Genomic DNA, 19,735 nt, shown 5'->3' with positions numbered 1-19,735 from the left:
TTACAGCAACGTCAACATTTACATTCACGGCTTTTAAAATAGCCCTTAGCCAGAGGGACTAACAGAATCGCAACGACTATGGGGCGTCGTTTGTAAAGGTACTAAACATTTTTGTACTTGCCACTTTTTCAACATTTGCAATTTTATGACATTTAGCTAGAAGTCAATGGTGCTGTGGATCATCAGGAGAGGACTGTACTTCACCACCTTTGCCAACTAGTCAGGAGGGACTACAGTTTGCCTACCAGCCAAACATCGGAGTGGATGACGCTGTCATCTACCTGCGGCATCGGGCCTTCTCTCACCTGGAGATTGCCAGGAGCACTGTGAGAGTCATGCCTTCAACACGATCCAGTCCACACTTGCCACCTCCAGAAGTTTTCAGATGACACCGCCATTGTTGGTAGGGTGTCAAAGGGGAACGAACAGGGAACCAGGGTTTCTGCAGAAATCAGCAAATCTAATTTAATGCTTTTTAAGGCCCTTTAAATGCCATCAACAACCACACATGCCAAACCACGGATATGTATATTTAAAAAAAAAAAACTATTGTAAAGTGCCTTGAGGTAAATATATTTTATGATTTGGCACTATACAGAAACAAACTATTCCTGAAACTTATCCTGTGAATATAGAATCAAGTGCTACAGAAGTTACATTATGGAATATGCTACAGCAATTGTACAGGGCTTTTTTAACACAGAAGATGCATGTGCCTTAGTTCACTAGCTTTTGATTCCAATTCTGACTCAACATTTTTCAGTTGACCGCATTTGTCCCTGTATCTCATTCTGGAGATTGCCATGAAAAACTGAAGTTTGGCTGAAATCAGAGCCTGTAAGTTTTGTACAATCTTCTCTTCTTGCAGGTACATTGTGAAAAACAAAGTGCATTGTTTTCAACAGTTTCTTGATATTCCATGTAGAGAAGCCAGTCTTGAGTGAATTGTGAAGCGTATGTAATCTACAGCTTCCAACATTAACTAACTGCCAACCTCCATGTAGTTCAGCATGTTCTTACTGGAAATTAAGAAATTTCCAGTTTATATTTGGCCCATCCATACTGATGGAAAGGAGATTCTTCATGTCTAGTAGGCGCACACAATCCTAAGAATAGAAATATTTTCTTTAAGCAATTACAAAACAACAAAAACAATTACACCATGTTTGATTGCAAATTTGCTTATAATTTCAGAAATATTTTAAAGCTCCATCTAAAAGCAATAAGCTTCAATTAAATGAACACATCTTTTATCTTTAAATCATCCAAATAACATTCCATGAACAAAAACTATAACTACACTTAGAAAAGGATGCTGCAGATCTTCAGCCTTCGAATGTCCCATGAACTATGATCCAAGATAACGTGACTGGACACCACCAGCCTCCCAAAATCCAACACGGACATCTAGTTGTTTATTTTTTGTTGACTGGTTTAAACTTTCATCAAACATCAGCACAAATGGTCCTGCATTGTTAGCTGCAGAAATCAGATTTGACTATTTCAGAACCCGAAAACATCGCCTGGAACAACTCAGACACACTTTCACTGGATGCGTATGAGTGGTGCTGCACGGCAGTGTTCAGACACCAGAGAACCTCCGCCTGCAGTGTCGTACTCGGTCCATATGACGCTCGAAGAGTGCTCCATGTTCCGACGGTAGCGTTCACTACAGCTGCAGTTGTGCTGTTTGTGGTGGTCGTGGTAGTTGCTATAGACATTACGTTGCTGGTTACGGAAAAGTAACTAGCCACAGTTGACTGCTGTCTGCCTCTTACACCCGATTTGTGGCTGTCTGACTGCATGGGAGTTTCACGGCGGTGACACTTATTGTATCAAGCTTAATTTTTTTTTACGAACACTGCAAAATCCTTCGCCATCTTGACCGTCAACGGGCTGCAGCCCCCTGAATTCCTCGTTTTCCAGCCACTTTTGTTGGAATTTGCATTTCCCCATTTTCTGTCCAAACTTTATCTCCTCCCGGTCCAGCGCCCGCAGCTTCTTTTCAAACATCTGGTTTTCTGACAACTCTGCACGACCGGTAGGAAGCAATTACCGAAATGGTTCCGCTTGTTTAACTTACGCCGATGTACATATGATATATACAGTTTCACAGCAAATCAAGTCATTTTAAAATTATATAAATATTTTTCTTGAAAACTAAAGAAGAAATTTGAATGCTACTGAAAATCAAATTTAATGCTTTTTAATGCCATTTAAGGCATTAATTTTTGGAAAATTCATTTAATTACTTCTAATGCTTTCTAATACCCCGCGGAAACCCTGGGAACACAAGGGGGTCATCAATGGCTTTGTCAGCTGGTGAGAAAAGAACCATCTTCATATCAAAGCCAGCAAGATGAAGGAACTGCTGAATGACTTCAGCCTTTCCCTACTACACCGATGAACATCCAGGGTCTGGAGGAGCAGATATACCTGGGTGTTCACCTCAATAACAATCTGGACTGGTCTACAAATACTGAGGCAGTTTACAAAAAGGGTTTATGTCGTCCTCACCTGTTAAGGCGGCTAAGATCCTTTTGGGTGGACAGGACTCTAAGGACCTTCTATGACACTGTGGTAGCATCTGCTATCCTCTATGCTGTGGTCTGCTGGTGTGGTGGAATTTCAGAGAGGGACAGGGGGAAACAAACTGGTGAAGAGGGCCAGCTCTGTCCTGGACTGTCCACTGAAATCCATCGAGCAGGTTGGGGAACAGAGGATGCTGTCTAAGCTGACATCCATTATGGACAACACCCCCCACCCCCTGCATGAGACTGTACGAGCTCTGAGCAGCTCCTTCAGCAGTAGACTTCTTCACCCCCAGTGTAGGAAGGAGCGCTACTGCAGGTCACTCTTACCGGCAGCTGTCAGCCTTTATAACTCAGTTTAGCGTGGTTATTTTACTCATCACCTGTCTAACTGACATATCATCTCTCTTTAATTGCTGTTACTGATTTGCAGCTTGCTTGTACACTGTATATTTCATCAGGATCATTCACACCCCCCCCCACAAACACACTTGTGTACATATCTTTGAAAATCTTTTATATTTTAAATTTTGTATATAGACAACTGACCAACCTGTTCTGTTCTTCTATATTCCTTAAGTATAAGAGCTCTGTGACAGTTAAATTTCTCATTTGTGGGATAATAAAGGTTTGTTCTATTCTATTCTATTCTGAGCTAACTTCTCTCTAAGGCTCAGCCTGGTCCGTTCTCTATACAATCATTTCCAAATCCCTTCCCGTTCCAGTTTGGATTTCCGGAACCACCAAAAGAAAGAATAAAACAAATACATATCACTACAGACCTCACAAATAAAACTGCACCGAGGGAAACCGAATGATTATAACAAATGATATAAAACAAATACTTTCACCCCTCAAAAGATAACCATGCTCATGACCTTATCAAAGAAATATTTACAAAAAGAGAACATTGTTGTACTCCGTCAGTCATTTCAGTCCAGTCAGCCCAAAATTTTGTCCGTTCCGTGTTTTTTCCTTACCTGAGATCCAACGGAGGGCGCTCGATTCCGGCGCAGATCCTGGAAGGGTGCGTGTGGACCGAACTCCTCCGTTGATCGTTTTCCTCTCCGAGCAAACGTCTTCCGGATGATGAACAGGGTTTCAGCAATCAAAAAAAGAAAAAAATAACAACCTGCACGTCGCAGGTTATAAAAATCATTAAATCTAATTATTTTACCAATATGTCACAACGACAATATCTTTAATATAATTTGGTTCCAAGGCGTCACCCGAGCAACGAACAACCAAAAGAAAAATTATCATTATGGGAAGGGAATATGGATACTAGCAAAGTAAAACATATCCCTTTTCCCGTTTTCTGTCGTATCACAACATGTATATATCGGTTGCATATCATAACATTCAAGATTTACATAATTACAAAGGGCAAATAAAACATTACTTAAATCCCCGGTTGTTTTTTTCCCTTCCATTTGATTCCCGCAATACCACGGTAAACATGTTTCTTTTCCTTAACTCAATCCCGCAAAACTCACCGAAAATTTCTCTCAAAGGAAACTAAAATCCTTGGACAGAAGCCAAAAAACTAATGATAACTAATTTATTTTTTCCTTTTCAAATTACTCTTAACAAAAACTAAAATTAGACCAACTGCTTGTTTGGCAGCTCCACTATGTATTCCGTCTTCTAGTCCGCACTCCTAAACATATGCCCCCTACCGGAGGAAAAGAGGATAAGTCCTCCTAAGACCAACTAAACTTTTGGCTGGCAATTTTGGGGGGGGGGGGGTTACATTTTTTATTTTTAACATCACAGCCCTTCTGGAACCTAAGCAGCAGCTTTAACGTTACCATTATGCCCGATTATACATACGGGAGTCTTCCGCAGCGCCCTCCCCTGGTGACAGCGAACATTATTCTGGCAGTAAGAAGTGAAGACAATGGGGAAATTCTAGACAGAAAGAAAGGCGTCTTGCGACAAATTCTGGATTTTTGTACAGTATATTCCTAACCACCTAAATCGGAGGGCTGCATGCAACATGGGGTTAGGTGCTAGACAGTGTTTGGGGTTGTTGGCCTCTTGAACTGTAAGAGTATCGTAATTGAACTGCAGCCTAATGCACAGACATACTGTATAGCCACAAGCCATGATGAGGTTATCTTGTAGATACTACTGTCTTTATTCACGATGTTATTATTCAGAACCGATCCCTTCTTTTTATCTTACAGTCTTTTCGGTAGGTGAACACTAGGGGGCAGTATAGGAGTATTTTCAGGTTAGATTGCCGGTTTAATCGTGCGGCTCTTGCAGATTTAGTGTGTGACGGGCCAATAGGGCGTTTTTTTCTTTGTCTTCTTTCTATTTTTTTAAATATTATGATTATTTTACATGCTGTTTGCATAGTGTGTCCTGAATTTTAAAAAGGAGTTGTATGTTTTTATTGCTGCATTTCCTGGCGTGTTCTTGAGAAATGTCTTATATAACGTTCATTAAGCATTAAACTCAGTCGATATCCATCCTACAGTGCAGGACCCCCTAACTTTGGGCCAGATTTCTATTACAGACAGGACAGGTGAGCCAGGAGGAAAACCTCGCCACCGTATTTTATCACTGATCATAATAAAGAAACTTGAGCTTTTCCTGTCTTGCAGTTTTTAATGTCACCAGTAGAGGGTGGTGTAGGCTTTTTAATCCATCTTCTGGCCAGGATGTGACTCTGATCATCATCGCACCTTACATGATGTTAACGCTTTGGCCAAGGCCAGTAATGCAGTAGAAGCCAGTGAGGACGGTGACCAGATCCACCTGTTACAGGGGCAGCAGGATGAACAAACAGGAAAACTACAGCAGGGAGGAGTTTGAGCGAGAGGTGTAAATGTCCATGGAGATGTTCAGCTGTCCATGGAGATGTTCCGCTGTCCATGGAGATGTTCCGCTGTCCATGGAGAGGGTCCGCTGTCCATGGAGATGTTCTGCTGTCCATGGAGATGGTCCGCTGTCCATGAAGATGTTCCGCTGTCCATGGAGATGTTCCGCTGTCCATGGAGATGTTCCGCTGTCCATGAAGATGTTCCGCTGTCCATGAAGATGTTCCGCTGTCCATGAAGATGTTCCGCTGTCCATGGAGATGGTCCGCTGTCCATGAAGATGTTCCGCTGTCCATGAAGATGTTCCGCTGTCCATGGAGAGGGTCCGCTGTTTATGAAGATGGTCCACTGTCCATGGAGATGTTCCGCTGTCCATGGAGATGGTCCGCTGTCCATGGAGATGGTCCGCTGTCCATGAAGATGTTCCGCTGTCCATGGAGATGTTCCGCTGTCCATGGAGATGGTCCGCTGTCCATGAAGATGTTCCGCTGTCCATGAAGATGGTCCGCTGTCCATGGAGATGGTCCGCTGTCCATGGAGATGTTCCGCTGTCCATGGAGAGGGTCCGCTGTCCATGAAGATGTTCCGCTGTCCATGGAGATGTTCCGCTGTCCATGGAGAGGGCCCGCTGTCCATGGAGAGGGTCCGCTGTCCATGAAGATGTTCCGCTGTCCATGGAGATGTTCCGCTGTCCATGAAGATGTTCCGCTGTCCATGAAGATGTTCCGCTGTCCATGGAGATGTTCCGCTGTCCATGGAGAGGGTCCGCTGTCCATGGAGATGTTCCGCTGTCCATGGAGAGGGTCCGCTGTCCATGGAGAGGGTCCGCTGTCCATGGAGATGTTCCGCTGTCCATGGAGAGGGCCCGCTGTCCATGGAGAGGGTCCGCTGTCCATGGAGATGGTCCGCTGTCCATGGAGATGGTCCGCTGTCCATGGAGAGGGCCCGCTGTCCATGGAGAGGGTCCGCTGTCCATGAAGATGTTCCGCTGTCCATGGAGATGGTCCGCTGTCCATGGAGATGTTCCGCTGTCCATGGAGATGTTCCGCTGTCCATGGAGATGGTCCGCTGTCCATGGAGAGGGCCCGCTGTCCATGGAGATGTTCCGCTGTCCATGGAGAGGGCCCGCTGTCCATGGAGAGGGTCCGCTGTCCATGGAGATGGTCCGCTGTCCATGGAGAGGGTCCGCTGTTTATGAAGATGGTCCACTGTCCATGGAGATGTTCCGCTGTCCATGGAGAGGGTCCGCTGTCCATGGAGAGGGTCCGCTGTCCATGGAGAGGGTCCGCTGCTCATCCACAAAGTCACATGTACAATAGCACTAACAGAGTCCATCCAGCCTCCTCCCTGAGAAATGCATTATTTTTTTGTCCAAATGAAGTTGAAGCTGAAAATGTACTCAGCAGCCCTCTGGGAATAAATGTGAGGACCAGTGTTTTTGGTAATTAATGAGTCTAAAATTCTTATCCAGTCCTAAGGGGAAAAATACCTCTGAAAAAAGACTTACTGCATAAATTATGGAAATGAAGGCCAATGAATGACTTTTTAAAGTACTTTGAACAAACTAAATGATCCGTCTCTGCTCAGTCCAGCCAAACTGCATTGGTCTAATTGTTTTAACCACCATTGTATGATTTTATAAAACAATTATGCACCCCCAACCCCCATGCATGTATTATACCCCCCCGACAGTTCCGGATTGGAGGAATTGCAGCCACATAGCATTCTGGGTAAAATGCAGGGTCCACATACCAATGTCTGACCCAGGATCACTGTAACGACGAGCCAGGTTACACCATCATCATTGAGTAGCAGCTACTGGGACCACTGGGATTCCCTTTTGGTGGCCAACAGGCCTGACCCTCACTGTACTGGAGCGAGTCCAGGTGGTGAGCGGGTGATGGCATGACTGGGAAGGGCAGCATCTGCTGTGGCGAACCTGCCCGATGTGCCTGGTAAGGGAGTCGGCAGATGGCGGTGATTAAAACGCGCTGGTGTGTCGCACTGGCGTCGTGCCGCTAGGCAGGAGGACTGATCTCATTCAGGGAGACACACAGCTGCATTAATAAGTCATTGGGACGGCTCTCACCAGAGGCTTAAAGGGACGTTCTGTCTGATGGACAGTGACTGAATGTACACCCCCGGGCAACAGCCACCTCTCTGAATGTGAACTTTCGCATTTCCCCCCCGACGGGGACACACCCGATAACACCCCCCAGGTCGCACTTGCACCTGAGCTGGGGAGGGGGTCGTACATTGATATTTCATGTGTACATTTTACACTTTCTTTTCACTAGATTGCAGTTATATTGTTTTCAATTTTTACCCTTAAATGTGTTTTTGGTATGTAATGCAGTACATGTCCTGTTTAGTGTATTGTAACCACAAAGTCACTATACTGACAGTCCCTTTCTGCACATCGATTTTAACACCAAATGGTCAGCACTGTGACAACACTATGGTGAATGCATGCATCCATCCATCTACCCATTCATTCATCCACCTGTTCATCCATTCCTCCATCCATCTATCCATACATCCATCCCTCTATCCTCCATCATCCATCTACCCATTCATCTGTTCACCCATTCATCTATTCATCAATTCCTCCATCCCTCTATTCTCCATCCAGCCATCAATCTACCCATTCATCCATCCTTCTGTTCATCCATTCCTCCATCCATCCATCCATCCATCTTCCAGCCTTCCATCCTGGTCAGGGTTGTGGGAAGACCTGGAGCCCTCCCTAGGCAGCACGGGGCCGCAGGTTCACCTCTCAGAACAGAAGAGAGGCGGCTTACATGAAACCTTAGATTCAACATAAAAACACCCATAGAGGTCATGTGGCTAATTACAAATTACAGTGAGGAGTAACTCCTGTCCCACAGGACTAGTGTGGAAGCCAGGCTGCCCAGCGTTTCCATGGTGCCACAGCAGCCAGTGTGTCAGAGCAGGCGTAGATGCAGCAGGCAGCTCTGCTTCACTCATGCGGACGGCAGCTCACACCTTCAGGGCAGCAGAATGGCCTCAGATGTGGTGGGAGGCTTACGAAAGGCAGTGGCCCAGCTGCAAGACTCACAGCGACGGCCCTGACTGATAGGTCCTGAGGACGGACTGGGAGATGGAAGTCAAATCCAGGGCGAGAACCACGCAGAATGTTCCATGCTGTGATTCAGCTGCAGCAATCTGCTGTGACACAGTGCTTCACTGGTCACAGAACGAGGACACTGGTGGTGGCAGGTGTGTGTGTTAAAGGGCTTCCTGCAGGTGACGACACGGGTCGACACCAAGGTGGGTCGTGTAGCAGATACTGAACTAGCGGCACAGAGGCTGTAGCGGGATCTTCATTTAATGAGCGACTGGACTGATACCTGGCAGATGAAATTTAACGTAGATGAATGTAAAGTAAATAGCAGAAATATAAAGAACAGATATTTTATGGGTTCCACTGAAATAAAGGTAGCTGATTATGAGAAAGATCTCAGTGTGTATGTTGATGCTTCCATGTCCCATTCTCGCCAGTGTGGGGAAGCAATAAAAAAGCGAATAGGATGTTGGGTTACATCTCTATGTGTGTGGAGCTTGAGTCAAGGGAGGTGATGCTACGATTATATAATTCCTTGATAAGACCCCACCTAAAATACTGTGAAATCAGTCTGTAGACCTGATTTCCGAGCCGAACCTTCCGGAACCTCCCATGGACCTGTCCTTAGCGCTCGCCCCTCCTGACACATGAGCTCCGCCCTCAGCACTCACCTCCTCACTGCCATTGGTCTTCAGGTCGCCTTTTAATAGTGTCATTTATGGAATTAGTTATCTTGCATTTCGACATTTGTTTTTGCCATCATCATCCACACTGATACAAACCATCAATATTGTAACCAAAGGTGTAAATATAAAATACGTACTTAGGCTTTTTTTTTATAATATTCTGGATATTTTTATATGAAAGTCACTCCTTTTAATCATATAAAAACACTGGTAATAGTTGTGTGTGCTTAAGGTTATTTTGAGTGAGTTTGCTGGTCTGTAAAGGGGAGTAATTTGACCCATATAAAAAGGAAACAGTGTTTCTGTCTATGCATACATCTTCCAGCAGGGGGCAGCAGCATCATTTATCCCCCAATAAATAGACCTTTATACCTAAATGACCAGGTTGTATCCCTCTAGTATCAAACTCCAATGCCACTGCGCTGGAGCCTCTCTCCGGAGGCGCAGGGCGCAGTGCAGAGCCACCGCACCAGCCAAATAAATGCCTGATACTCAGACCTTTTCTCAGTTGCTCTGGTACATTCCATGAATCATCGTTACCTTTGCAAAACAGTAACCGCATTTCTCGAAACGATCCGTACAAATAGCTCAACATAATAGATTACCGGCGAAAGCCTGGAACTTTCTCAGAATTCTTAGTTTATCACTCAGAATTAAATCTTTATGCCGATGAACTTAGTGCCACCAGAGTGACAAGTCCTGGCAAAATATCCAGTGTGTAACTGTATAAAGTAAATTTACTGTATATTATAAAATGCACTGGAATACTGGAACATGAAGCAGCACAGTAAGTATACAGTGTTACATGACAGTGCACATTGTTGGATTACATACCTGTTGTCTTTATGAAACGCTTGAATGACTGAGGATATTCGGCTGCAGCCTTCGACCGGCTTCGGCCATGACTGAGGACATGGTCCGTAATCGTGGCCCTTATTCCGTGCCTCTGTTCTTGGCCTCTTCTTCCTCTACCCTTCCACCACGCAGCCTTACTCCTCTTCCTCTTACTGGCTGCTGTTCATTCCCTTCTTGTTCCTCCATCGCCAAAATGTGACATCGTGTTGTGCTTCTGTCAATGTTTGCTCGCTAACTGAAGGTTTATGACCTATTTAAGAGAACTGACTGACCGCTGGTCCATCTAATGCTTCAAACATTCCCATCTATTGGCGAAAGTCAAGACTAAACTGAGAGAAATTCATCAGTTCAGGACCAGCATGACATAAACTAGCCTGTAGAACAGCATAGGAAGTACAGACTGTCACTTAGTGAAATGAATTACAGGTGTAACTCCGATAGGAATAGTCATGTCAGATATGTGGACGTTTAACACTTTCATAATTTCTGCAACAATATCAATTATTAATGCTTGGTCCTCTGCTTTTAAATGACAGTACAAGTCTGTTAGGGAAAAAAAATACTTTGGAAGACATTAAAGCAAAGATCAAAAGACAAGCATTACTTTAATTGCCAATTGTTTGAAGTCATAAAAGCAGGACGTTCTCCAAGTAGCAGCTTCATTGTTGGAGCAGGATCACTGCTTCCTGGATGTAATCAACCTCCCTGTCCCTCTACCCAGTCTGCCACCTGCGAACTAACCCAGCACGAGCTGGTGGAATGGGGGCTTATGTAAGGGGCACGTTAATAATACCTTTTCACCACACTGACTACATTGAGTAGCTTTTCCTGCGGGACAGTAGCACAGGATTATCTCTCTCAGTAATGCTGGTGAGCCACCAAACCCGACCAGTGCTCTGCGGCAGATGAGCCGACCTCCAACTGACCTGTGGGCACGACACCCCTCCCGCTCACCTCTCTGTCTAAGCAGATGCAGGTCCAACCGAGCAGCTGAAAGCCCCCCCCCCTAAGCGGAACACCAGCCTTTCATCTCGCTGTCATCTGCCTTTAATAATCACTTATCTGCTTATGGTCAAGCTGATCCACAGCCTGTCCCCGGAGATATGAGGTTTAACGTAGCGAGAGTCCTGGACGCTGCCGCACATCGCAGGAAGCTCACGCACCGGGACACACAGGAGAATCACACACTAATCCTGTGAACCACAGGCTGCCAGCAATGTGTCTTTTTAAGCTTTCTGTCAATGAAGCATTTATGTTAAATATGGAGCCATATTTACAGTTTTAGCACCATTACACAGTTACTGTAGCATAACAGAGTTAACGGCATTCCAGCTGTGTGAGGCCACTGCCCGTACCCCTCTATAGCCCATAATCCCAATTTAGAGTTGCTTGGAGATGCTGTTGTACCTTTAGTCAAGAAGCAGGTTTGATGTGATTTCAGGGATTCGTGTAAGTAAAACTGAACGACGCGTATTAAGATCCTACATTTATGGATACAACATAACGCACACACTGAAACGCAATCAAGTCGTCAATTTAGAGACACCAATAAACTGCATAGGATTGTGGAAGGTAGCAGAAGTACCGAAGGAGTCCACACACCACTGGGGGAACCTGCAAACTCCCCACGCATGCAGCAGATGCGGGACTCGTACCCCTGATCCTGATGGTGCGAAGACGCAGCTCCGCCCACAGCCACCAGTCGCTCCCAAGATCCGCCACCAGGTTGCCATCTACTGATGCTTGGCATAAAAATGTCTCCGTTTCTTCGCAAGAGCACACTGGGAAGGTAACGCGATGAGGGTCCTTCTGTTTGTCACGGTGATCAATAAGGCTCCAATTAAAGGTGAACAGTGTGAACAAACTCAAGCTGTGAAGATGATGTAAGTGAAACAGAACCTTCAGAACACACGAATCGGCAAGACAGCAGCGATCTCCAACTACTGCACTAATTAGGCAAGAGTGCCCAAAGGCTGGTTCTGAGAACTTCTCCATTCGTTTTAAAAACAACCCGACAGACCCGGTACCCTGATAATTTGCGTGCAGTAATGCATGAGCTCCCAGTAAGTCACTATAAACCATTAACGTTCAGCTGAAGCAGTGGTTTTCAAACTCGGTCCTCGGGACCCACTGCCCTGCTTGTTTCCCAGCTATCCCTGCCCCACACACTGCTGATTACCTGGATCAGGTGTGTTCAGGCAATCAGAAGCTGAAAGACAGCTGGGACTTGTGTGTGGGGCAGGGATAGCAGGAAAACAAGCAGGGCAGTGGGGCCTGTGGACCGAGTTTGAGAGCCACTGTGTTAAAAGGTCACTGGGAAACTCCAGCACTTCACCCAACAGAACGTGCTGAAAAGGGGTCTATTATCTTTAAAAATGTCTGTAAAACCAGACAGGTCACATGTCACACCAAAAGTAGATCAATATTTAACTGAAGTAGGTGCACAGTCTAAATGTAGTAAGATCAAGGCTGGATTTCGCAAACCCTGTGTCATAATCCTAAAGCCTCAATCCTGACCCTCTCTACAAAAAGTGGAGTGAATAATATATGAAGAATTAAGCTGAAGCTGTATATTATCACAAACGCAAGCTGATGGGAAAGAGCTACTGTACAAACACACCACTAAGTGCAGTACTATCTACTGTGGCCAGAGGGCAGTGTGGCCCTAATTTTCACACTCATGTTTTCCTTTTAACAGAACAAAAGTCATTTTAATTCTCTCTGCCCTAAAACACACAAAGATAATATTTAGTTAACGACATGACACAATGTTAACACGCTTGTTTTAATTTCATATAATTGTTTTATATGACCATTCGTTCTCTTACACTCATTTTGCATGTCTACCAACAGATCAGCAATTGCTTTTCACGATTTTGACTAATTTAATAGGAGTCAACAGTCGTCAGTCTGACTTGCCCCAGGCACTGATAACACGAAGCTTCACCCCTAAAGGAAACCCTACGTCCATCGCTTTGACCTTGACTCATGCACCCCCCCCCCAACCCTCAAATGGAGTTTGGCTCATTTTAAAAATGATTTGCAAAGTGCTCTCCATTGAAGAACATCTCATTCACCCACGTAAACAAAGCAGCGATCATTTCTGTACAAAACACAACGCACAGGCACTGGGCATCATCCCCCAGTAGCAGGACGGTGAGCCCCAGCACTGGGCGTGACGTCAGAGCATTAATAAATTAAACCGTCAAGCATCCCCAGGCTAAACGTTTGCCAGAGAACATCCATCAGATGAATGAAAAATATTTCAGCATTATCGGTGTCCACTGTGTCCAGGTTCCCCTGCTTCGGGGAGATGGGCGTCCAGAGGTCACGCGTAGAACACCAGCTCTGGGATCTGCCCCCCCTGCACCCCAGTGCCATTGGTACTGTCAGAGGAGCACTGGAACTGGAAGGTTACCTTCCCGCACTGCACCTCCGTCATGCCCTCCTGCCCGAAGTAGCTGAGCTCATTCCCATCCAAGATGGCGCTGACCGTGTAGAAAGCGTCCTGCTCCACCTGGACCGGGTGCTCGAACCACACCGGGAAGGTGCTGCTCGACCCGTCCGACAGGAACTTAGTCAGATTCTGGGCCAGAGTCACTCCCTGGCGCTTGAGTTCGATCTTGACGCTGTACTCGGCCTTGCCGCCGCTGGACCCGTATAGGCCCAGGCCCGCAATGAAGATGCGCTTGTCCACTGCGAACTGGATGCTGTCACAGCGCCCCCTGTAGCGCCACTGGTTGCTGCGGTAAGCTGAGGACTGGAAGCGGTGGCAGCACTGAGGCACCAAGCCCGTCCGGCGCACCAGTGGGAAGTCCAGCTTGGGCTTAACGCTGGCCGTGTACCACAGGAAGATGTTGTGGGTCTCCTCCAGCGTGAGCACGTCCGACTGCGCCGCCCCATCGGCAAACTCCTCCAGTGTCATGGCGGGGATGCGGATCAGGTAGAGCGCCCGGCCGAGCACGCTCCGCTTGTGGCGGGCCGTGACAGGCAGCCCCTGCCGCTTGCACTCCGCCGCGGCCCAGTTCAGCACGGCCTCGAAGACCACGGCCTCCTTGGTGTTGAGGGTCTCCCGCGTGAGGATGATCTCCAGGGTGGGCCGGTCGATCTCGCAGAAGCCCTCGGAGCGCAGGGCCAGCTCCGCCTGGGCGTCGATCACCTCCCAGCAGCGCTGCGTCAGCTCGGGCTCCTCGAACAGGCGGCTCTGCGACAGCAGCACACACGCGTTCTTGGCCTCCAGGCTGGTCTCCAGGAAGTTCACGCAGGCCTTGGCCAGCGCTGGCACTATGTACTTCTTGGCGGCGTACAGGGTGGCCAGCACTGTGTCGGCCTCCAGGTCGATCTCATCGCTATACAGGTACCTGCAGGACAGACAGCACTCCAGTGAGGTGGGTGTCATGAAATTAGTCATTTGTGGTCCTTGGTCAACATTAAAAAACATTAACAACAAAATACAAGACTATGACATATAGAAGATGCCTTGAGGAATATTATACAACTAAGTAAATGGATAGATAACAGCAAGGGCCAAGGGGGGGTTAGGGTGCCTCGTCTGCCAGAGGTACTTGGGGGTGTGATTTAAGATTCTGAGTCCAGTTTGACTATAAAATCTGGGTGGGAGTGGGGGGGGTAAATAAATGGAATTACTGCACTGAAATCCTCCGGTGAACGAGCGAATCAGGCAACTTACTTGAGCAGGATGAGGAATGCGGCGGGCTCCACGTCGGGGATGTGAATCTCGGATTCGCCCTCGGCCAGGTCCCCGTAGAACATGGCACCAAAGACAGAGCTGCCCACCGCCAGCACGTACTGAGATGGGGAGAGGGAGGAGGTCAGACGGAGGCAGGGAGGCCGAGGCGGGGGGTGGGTGGGGGAGCAGAGGTGGGGGGGGCTCACCTTATGGGCAGGCACCTTCTGTGCCTCACCAGGTGCTCCCACGATGAAATGAACGTCAGCCATGAGTTCGTTGTTGAACATCAAGGCATTCCTACAGAGGCAGGAAGTTTAGACTCAAACACCACGCTGTCCCCGCCAGTCCGGCTCAAGCAGCCCGTCCGTCCGTGGGCAGAGCGGAGAAAGCTGTGCATTTACCTCTCCCGCAGCGTCGGGTGCGAGGACTGCCAGCTGCACGGCTCTACGTTGTTGTTGCTGATGTTCTGCTGGGTGGTGGTGGTCGCTGTGGCCGTCACGGTCTCTGTCACCTGTACGATGTTCTTCTTGCTCCCAGCTGCCACTATGGCAGCCCCACTGTGAGGAAGGTTGGTGTTTGTGCTTGCAGGGTACAATTCTGCAGCCATCTTCTTCTTCAGGGACAAAGTCACGATCTCATAGCATGCTGGCAGCTTGCCGGGCCGTTTCGCACCTTTTTTAATCTTTTTCAACGTTTCTGGAAGCAAAAGCAAGAAAGTCAAACACTTCATGATCCGGCCATAGAGGCAATCTGCAACCGTTGTCATTAGCTGACAATACGACCAATCACTCGAATTACTAAAAGAAAAAGAAAAAACAGCGTAACAGACTACACTATTAAAATCCCAGATCCGTTTACTGTCTCCAAACGTATATCTTCCTTATCGTAAGTTGACTTTTGCAAACAAACGCATGTCCGACATACAGTACAAGAAGTTCAAACAGTAAGATCCAGGTACCCGGTGGGCGAAATCATCCCGCATTTGCTGGATACTTTCTTCCTCTTTGTCATCTCATCCTGTGGCTACAGAAACATGCGCCCGAAAACTGCGATAACTTCAGTGCGGCCCATAGAGAGACGTAGCCCCTGTTATCCTTTATTTTTGATGCACAACAAAAAACTCATTAGAAATATCTGAGCTGGCGTATTACGGAAGGGGGGCTCCGCCGTCACAGTCCCACCGATGCGATGTGCCTCCTCTCGCACAGGCTGCAGGATTTTCCTGCTCCCCGGTATTACTGTTTCTTCCTGTCAGCCAATCAGAGCGAAGGGAGCCACGTACGTCACTGCGCAGAGGCTCCTCCCCTCGGAGGAATCGACCGGAGTCGCACTTCTCTCCCTGTTTACTGTTACTTCAAGCCCGTATTTTAGTCTCTTATCGGGGAAAATAAATGCAGGATCCCCAGTTGCAAAAAGTGCAACAGCGGAATATAACGATCTAAGCGCGCCGTTTATTAAAATGCGCTGCACTGCCCAAATTTGCCCGTATGAAACCAGCCACTGTGTGGCCGTGTCTCCCGATCACCTCTAAACCCCGGAGTTTATTAAAATGTCCGCTAGGAAAGTCAGACGGGTTTTTACAATGAAACAGTATAGGAGCGTAAGCAGGAGTCCGGCGTGGAGCGCTAACCCTGTACACAATGTGCGGAAGGAGCGCTTATTAATTGTAACTGCGCGGTTACATTCACCCGAAACGCCTCTACTGTCATAACGAAACATTAATCTTTGCATTTACTACCAGAATTTGCTGTACGTCTTAATACGGTCCGAGCATATAGACCGGACGCTGCCGGAGCGCGTTTCCCGGACGGGCTGCGCGATCCGGCGAATGATACCCGATTAAAGACCGAGCTGCTCCAAGCGAAACGGCACCGCTGAATCGCTGCCTTACTGGGTAGATGGACGCCCTCCGCTTCGTTGGAGTCCGATCAGTGGCAGAAGCCCCGTTAAATCCCGGAAGGGGGATGAGGGAGCCGGGGCCGGGCGGTCCGTGTCCGGCTTTCCCGACAGAGGGCTCCGGCGCAGCAGAAAGCGCCGTCTGCTGCGCTTCCGTGACGGTATGAGGTAAACTGGCTGTGAAGCTTTTGCGAGTTGAGGGCCTCCGTCAGGGGCCCCACGATGACAACCTGCCGGGCTGGGATTCGAACCGGCGTCCATGTGCGGATCCATACTTTCCTTGTTTCATTTGTGAAAATACAGATTTGCACTCGGCCATTTAGATGTTTATATTTATTATAGTGAGAAGGACATGAACAGCCCCCCCCCCACCAGCCTTAGTTTTGGGTCGAATCTCACACCATTTGGTCGTGACACAGACATATACGAAACAGAAGTAAAAAGTGCAGAAAAACATACGACATATTTTACACAGTTTACCTTTCATAGTACTCTGCCATCCCGAGTATATAGTCATGTATAAAATGTGATGTAGAATCATCATATACTTAAAATATAAGTTCAGCCATAGATAAATAGAAAACAATACTGTGATTATCAGTGATAAAAAGAATATTGCACATGTAAATTAATATTGCCTCTGCTAAAGTTAAACCTGCTGAAAATAACAGTGCGTTATTGACAGCGCTCGGGAAAGGTGCTCTTTATGCGCGTTTTCAGACTAGTTCTCTGGCTTCTTGGTTTTGCTCAGCCCTGCAGATTGATTTGTGGGGTTTATTGTCTTATACCGCTGACTGGAAATGTAGCTCTCAGCGTATTTTCAAATGCAGTGGTGCTGCAGATATTTAAAAAACACAGTCAAAATGCCAAGTAAACCTCCGCTTTATTATTATTGTTATTTAAATATATATAGTAGCTGCTTTTGCTTGTATTTCAAGGAGGAGGTTCTGTTTCCAGTTTCATATTGTTTATAATCTCATGTGCTGAATATTGCATGACTATTTATGCAACAGACTGCATACACACCATAAATGCAGCACTCTGTAACTGTAATTGTGATTTTTTTTTGCACGTTTGCATAGTATCTATGTGAGAACTGGGACATTATGCTGTACTGACTGTGACGTCCATGTCACAGCTTTCACGAGGACCTCCACAGCACTGTCAGACTGTCTCTGCAGACGTACGGATGGGTATCTCAGTGGTGTGTGTTCTGCTTGTGTCATCAGAGTGATGAATATCATTGTTCTGCTTCTTTTAAAAGGACGATAACATGATGACATAAAACTTCCTATATAAAATGATACTGCATACGTTTATTTCATTTCTAGCCACAAGAACATAAGGACTTCATTACATATATTTTATGTTGAGATAACTTTACTCTCCTATGCGACCAAATGGAGTTGGACATTAGATTCTTTTCTTGTTGTAGTAGAGTCACAACATGATTGCGACCCACCGCTCTGAACGAAGTGACCAGGTGACAGTGCGTCCCAAAACAAACTGCAGGGCATCTGACGCCCATCGGTGACAGGGCACACTGCAGGGAATAAGACGCCTGTCTGTCACAGGACACACTGCAGGGCATAAGACGCCCGTCCGTCACAGGGCACACTGCAGGGCATCTGACGCCCGTCTGTGACAGGGCACACTGCAGGGCATAAGATGCCCGTCCGTCACAGGGCACACTGCAGGGCATAAGACGCCCGTCCGTCATAGGGCACACTGCAGGGCATCTGACGCCCGTCCGTGACAGGGCACACTGCAGGGCATAAGGTGCCCGTCCGTCACAGGACACACTGCAGGGCATAAGACGCCCGTCCGTCACAGGGCACACTGCAGGGCATCTGATGCCCGTCCGTGACAGGGCACACTGCAGTGAATAAGATGCCCGTCCGTCACAGGGCACAGTGCAGGGCATAAGACGCCCGTCTATCACAGGGCACACTGCAGGGCATAAGACGCCCGTCCGTCACAGGGCACACTGCAGGGCATAAGACGCCCGTCCGTCACAGGGCACACTGCAGTGGATAGGATGCCTGTCCGTCACAGGGCACACTGCAGGGCATAAGACGCCCGTCTGTCACAGGGCACACTGCAGGGCATAAGATGCCCGTCCGTCACAGGACACACTGCAGGGCATAAGACGCCCGTCCGTCACAGGGCACACTGCAGTGGATAGGATGCCTGTCCGTCACAGGGCACACTGCAGGGCATAAGACGCCCGTCTGTCACAGGGCACACTGCAGGGCATAAGATGCCCGTCCGTCACAGGACACACTGCAGGGCATAAGAAGCCCGTCCGTCACAGGGCACACTGCAGGGCATCTGACGCCCGTCCATCACAGGGCACACTGCAGTGAATAAGACGCCCGTCCGTCACAGGGCACACTGCAGGGCATAAGACGCCCGTCCGTCACAGGGCACACTGCAGGGCATAAGACGCCCGTCCGTCACAGGGCACACTGCAGGGCATAAGACGCCCGTCCGTCACAGGGCACACTGCAGGGCATAAGACGCCCGTCCATAACAGTGCATGCGGTCGCATGCTGAGGGTAATTTAGCGAAGCTATTTCACCTAAGCGTACATTTTTGGATGCTGGATGAAAGGTGGAGTAGTCAGGCAAAGCCCATGTAAACTCCAGACACAGAGGGAAACCCAGCGCCCTGGAGGTGCAGGGCCCGTACATAATAAACCATCTAACTCATGCATGTGATGTTAACACGTCTGCACTTGCAGTGGTCTCAGTGAAAACACTGCGTGCTGCACTGGGCTAAGGATCCTGCGGCAATAAATGCTGCCGCATGCAAATCGTATGCAGGAAGGAGAGACTTAGGATTTCATAAAAAAACACACATTTTGATGGTTATTTTTTTTCTCGATCACGTCAGTGTTTGGATCGCTGTTCAGAGCATCAACACGATGTCCTTTGTTCTGGCCGGACAGACAAACTTCCTATTTGCGTCCCTGGTTCCAGCCCCTGGTGTCACCTTACTGCCTTGTCTACTAAATGCGGCAAGTGAATAATTAATAATTCATCGTTGCTCATTTATAGGCTTGAGGGTGAGAGACTTCAGACAGGGCTTCCTAATTTTCGCTGGGAATCTTTGGTGTGAAACTGCAAGGTAAATGCCAGCTCTCAGCCTGCTCGGCCTAGTGG

The 19,735-nt window shown here is 47.6% G+C and overlaps 3 protein-coding genes across 5 annotated transcripts in view; all 3 read right to left on the bottom strand.

The window, feature by feature from the left end:
- LOC125714456 (uncharacterized) overlaps nucleotides 1-3,653 on the bottom strand; it is a 61,577-nt gene extending 57,924 nt beyond the window's left edge. The window contains exons 1-4 of the mRNA XM_048985109.1: nucleotides 3,512-3,653; nucleotides 2,518-2,612; nucleotides 1,021-1,106; nucleotides 306-442 (exon numbers count right to left, since the gene is read on the bottom strand). The gene's annotated coding sequence lies outside the window, so the exon portion shown is untranslated. The remainder of the gene's footprint in view (nucleotides 1-305; nucleotides 443-1,020; nucleotides 1,107-2,517; nucleotides 2,613-3,511) is intronic.
- Nucleotides 3,654-5,383: 1,730 nt separating this feature from the next.
- On the bottom strand, nucleotides 5,384-6,535 carry LOC125715066 (foot protein 1 variant 1-like). Its single transcript, XM_048986295.1, has one exon. It carries the CDS (start codon nucleotides 6,533-6,535, stop codon nucleotides 5,384-5,386), a length of 1,152 nt encoding a protein of 383 aa, XP_048842252.1.
- A 6,221-nt stretch (nucleotides 6,536-12,756) lies between these two features.
- Nucleotides 12,757-16,740, bottom strand: LOC125715108 (BTB/POZ domain-containing protein 6-B-like). 3 transcript variants are annotated; one of them, XM_048986350.1, is made up of 5 exons: nucleotides 16,567-16,740; nucleotides 15,077-15,371; nucleotides 14,882-14,972; nucleotides 14,676-14,794; nucleotides 12,757-14,346 (listed from the first exon to the last, which is right to left on the bottom strand). In XM_048986350.1, exons 2-5 carry the CDS (start codon nucleotides 15,280-15,282, stop codon nucleotides 13,314-13,316), a joined length of 1,449 nt encoding a protein of 482 aa, XP_048842307.1. In that variant the 5' UTR covers nucleotides 15,283-15,371; nucleotides 16,567-16,740; the 3' UTR covers nucleotides 12,757-13,313. The 3 variants fall into 3 exon arrangements, with proteins under 3 accessions (XP_048842307.1, XP_048842306.1, XP_048842305.1); XM_048986349.1 differs by lacking the exon at nucleotides 16,567-16,740 and adding an exon at nucleotides 15,634-16,560; XM_048986348.1 differs by lacking the exon at nucleotides 16,567-16,740 and having other exon boundaries at nucleotides 15,077-16,560.
- Nucleotides 16,741-19,735: the final 2,995 nt, after the last annotated feature.

The sequence above is a fragment of the Brienomyrus brachyistius genome, chromosome 19, assembly GCF_023856365.1.
Source record: "Brienomyrus brachyistius isolate T26 chromosome 19, BBRACH_0.4, whole genome shotgun sequence".
Lineage (NCBI taxonomy): Eukaryota > Metazoa > Chordata > Actinopteri > Osteoglossiformes > Mormyridae > Brienomyrus > Brienomyrus brachyistius.
This window is presented reverse-complemented; position numbering and strand designations above follow the sequence as displayed.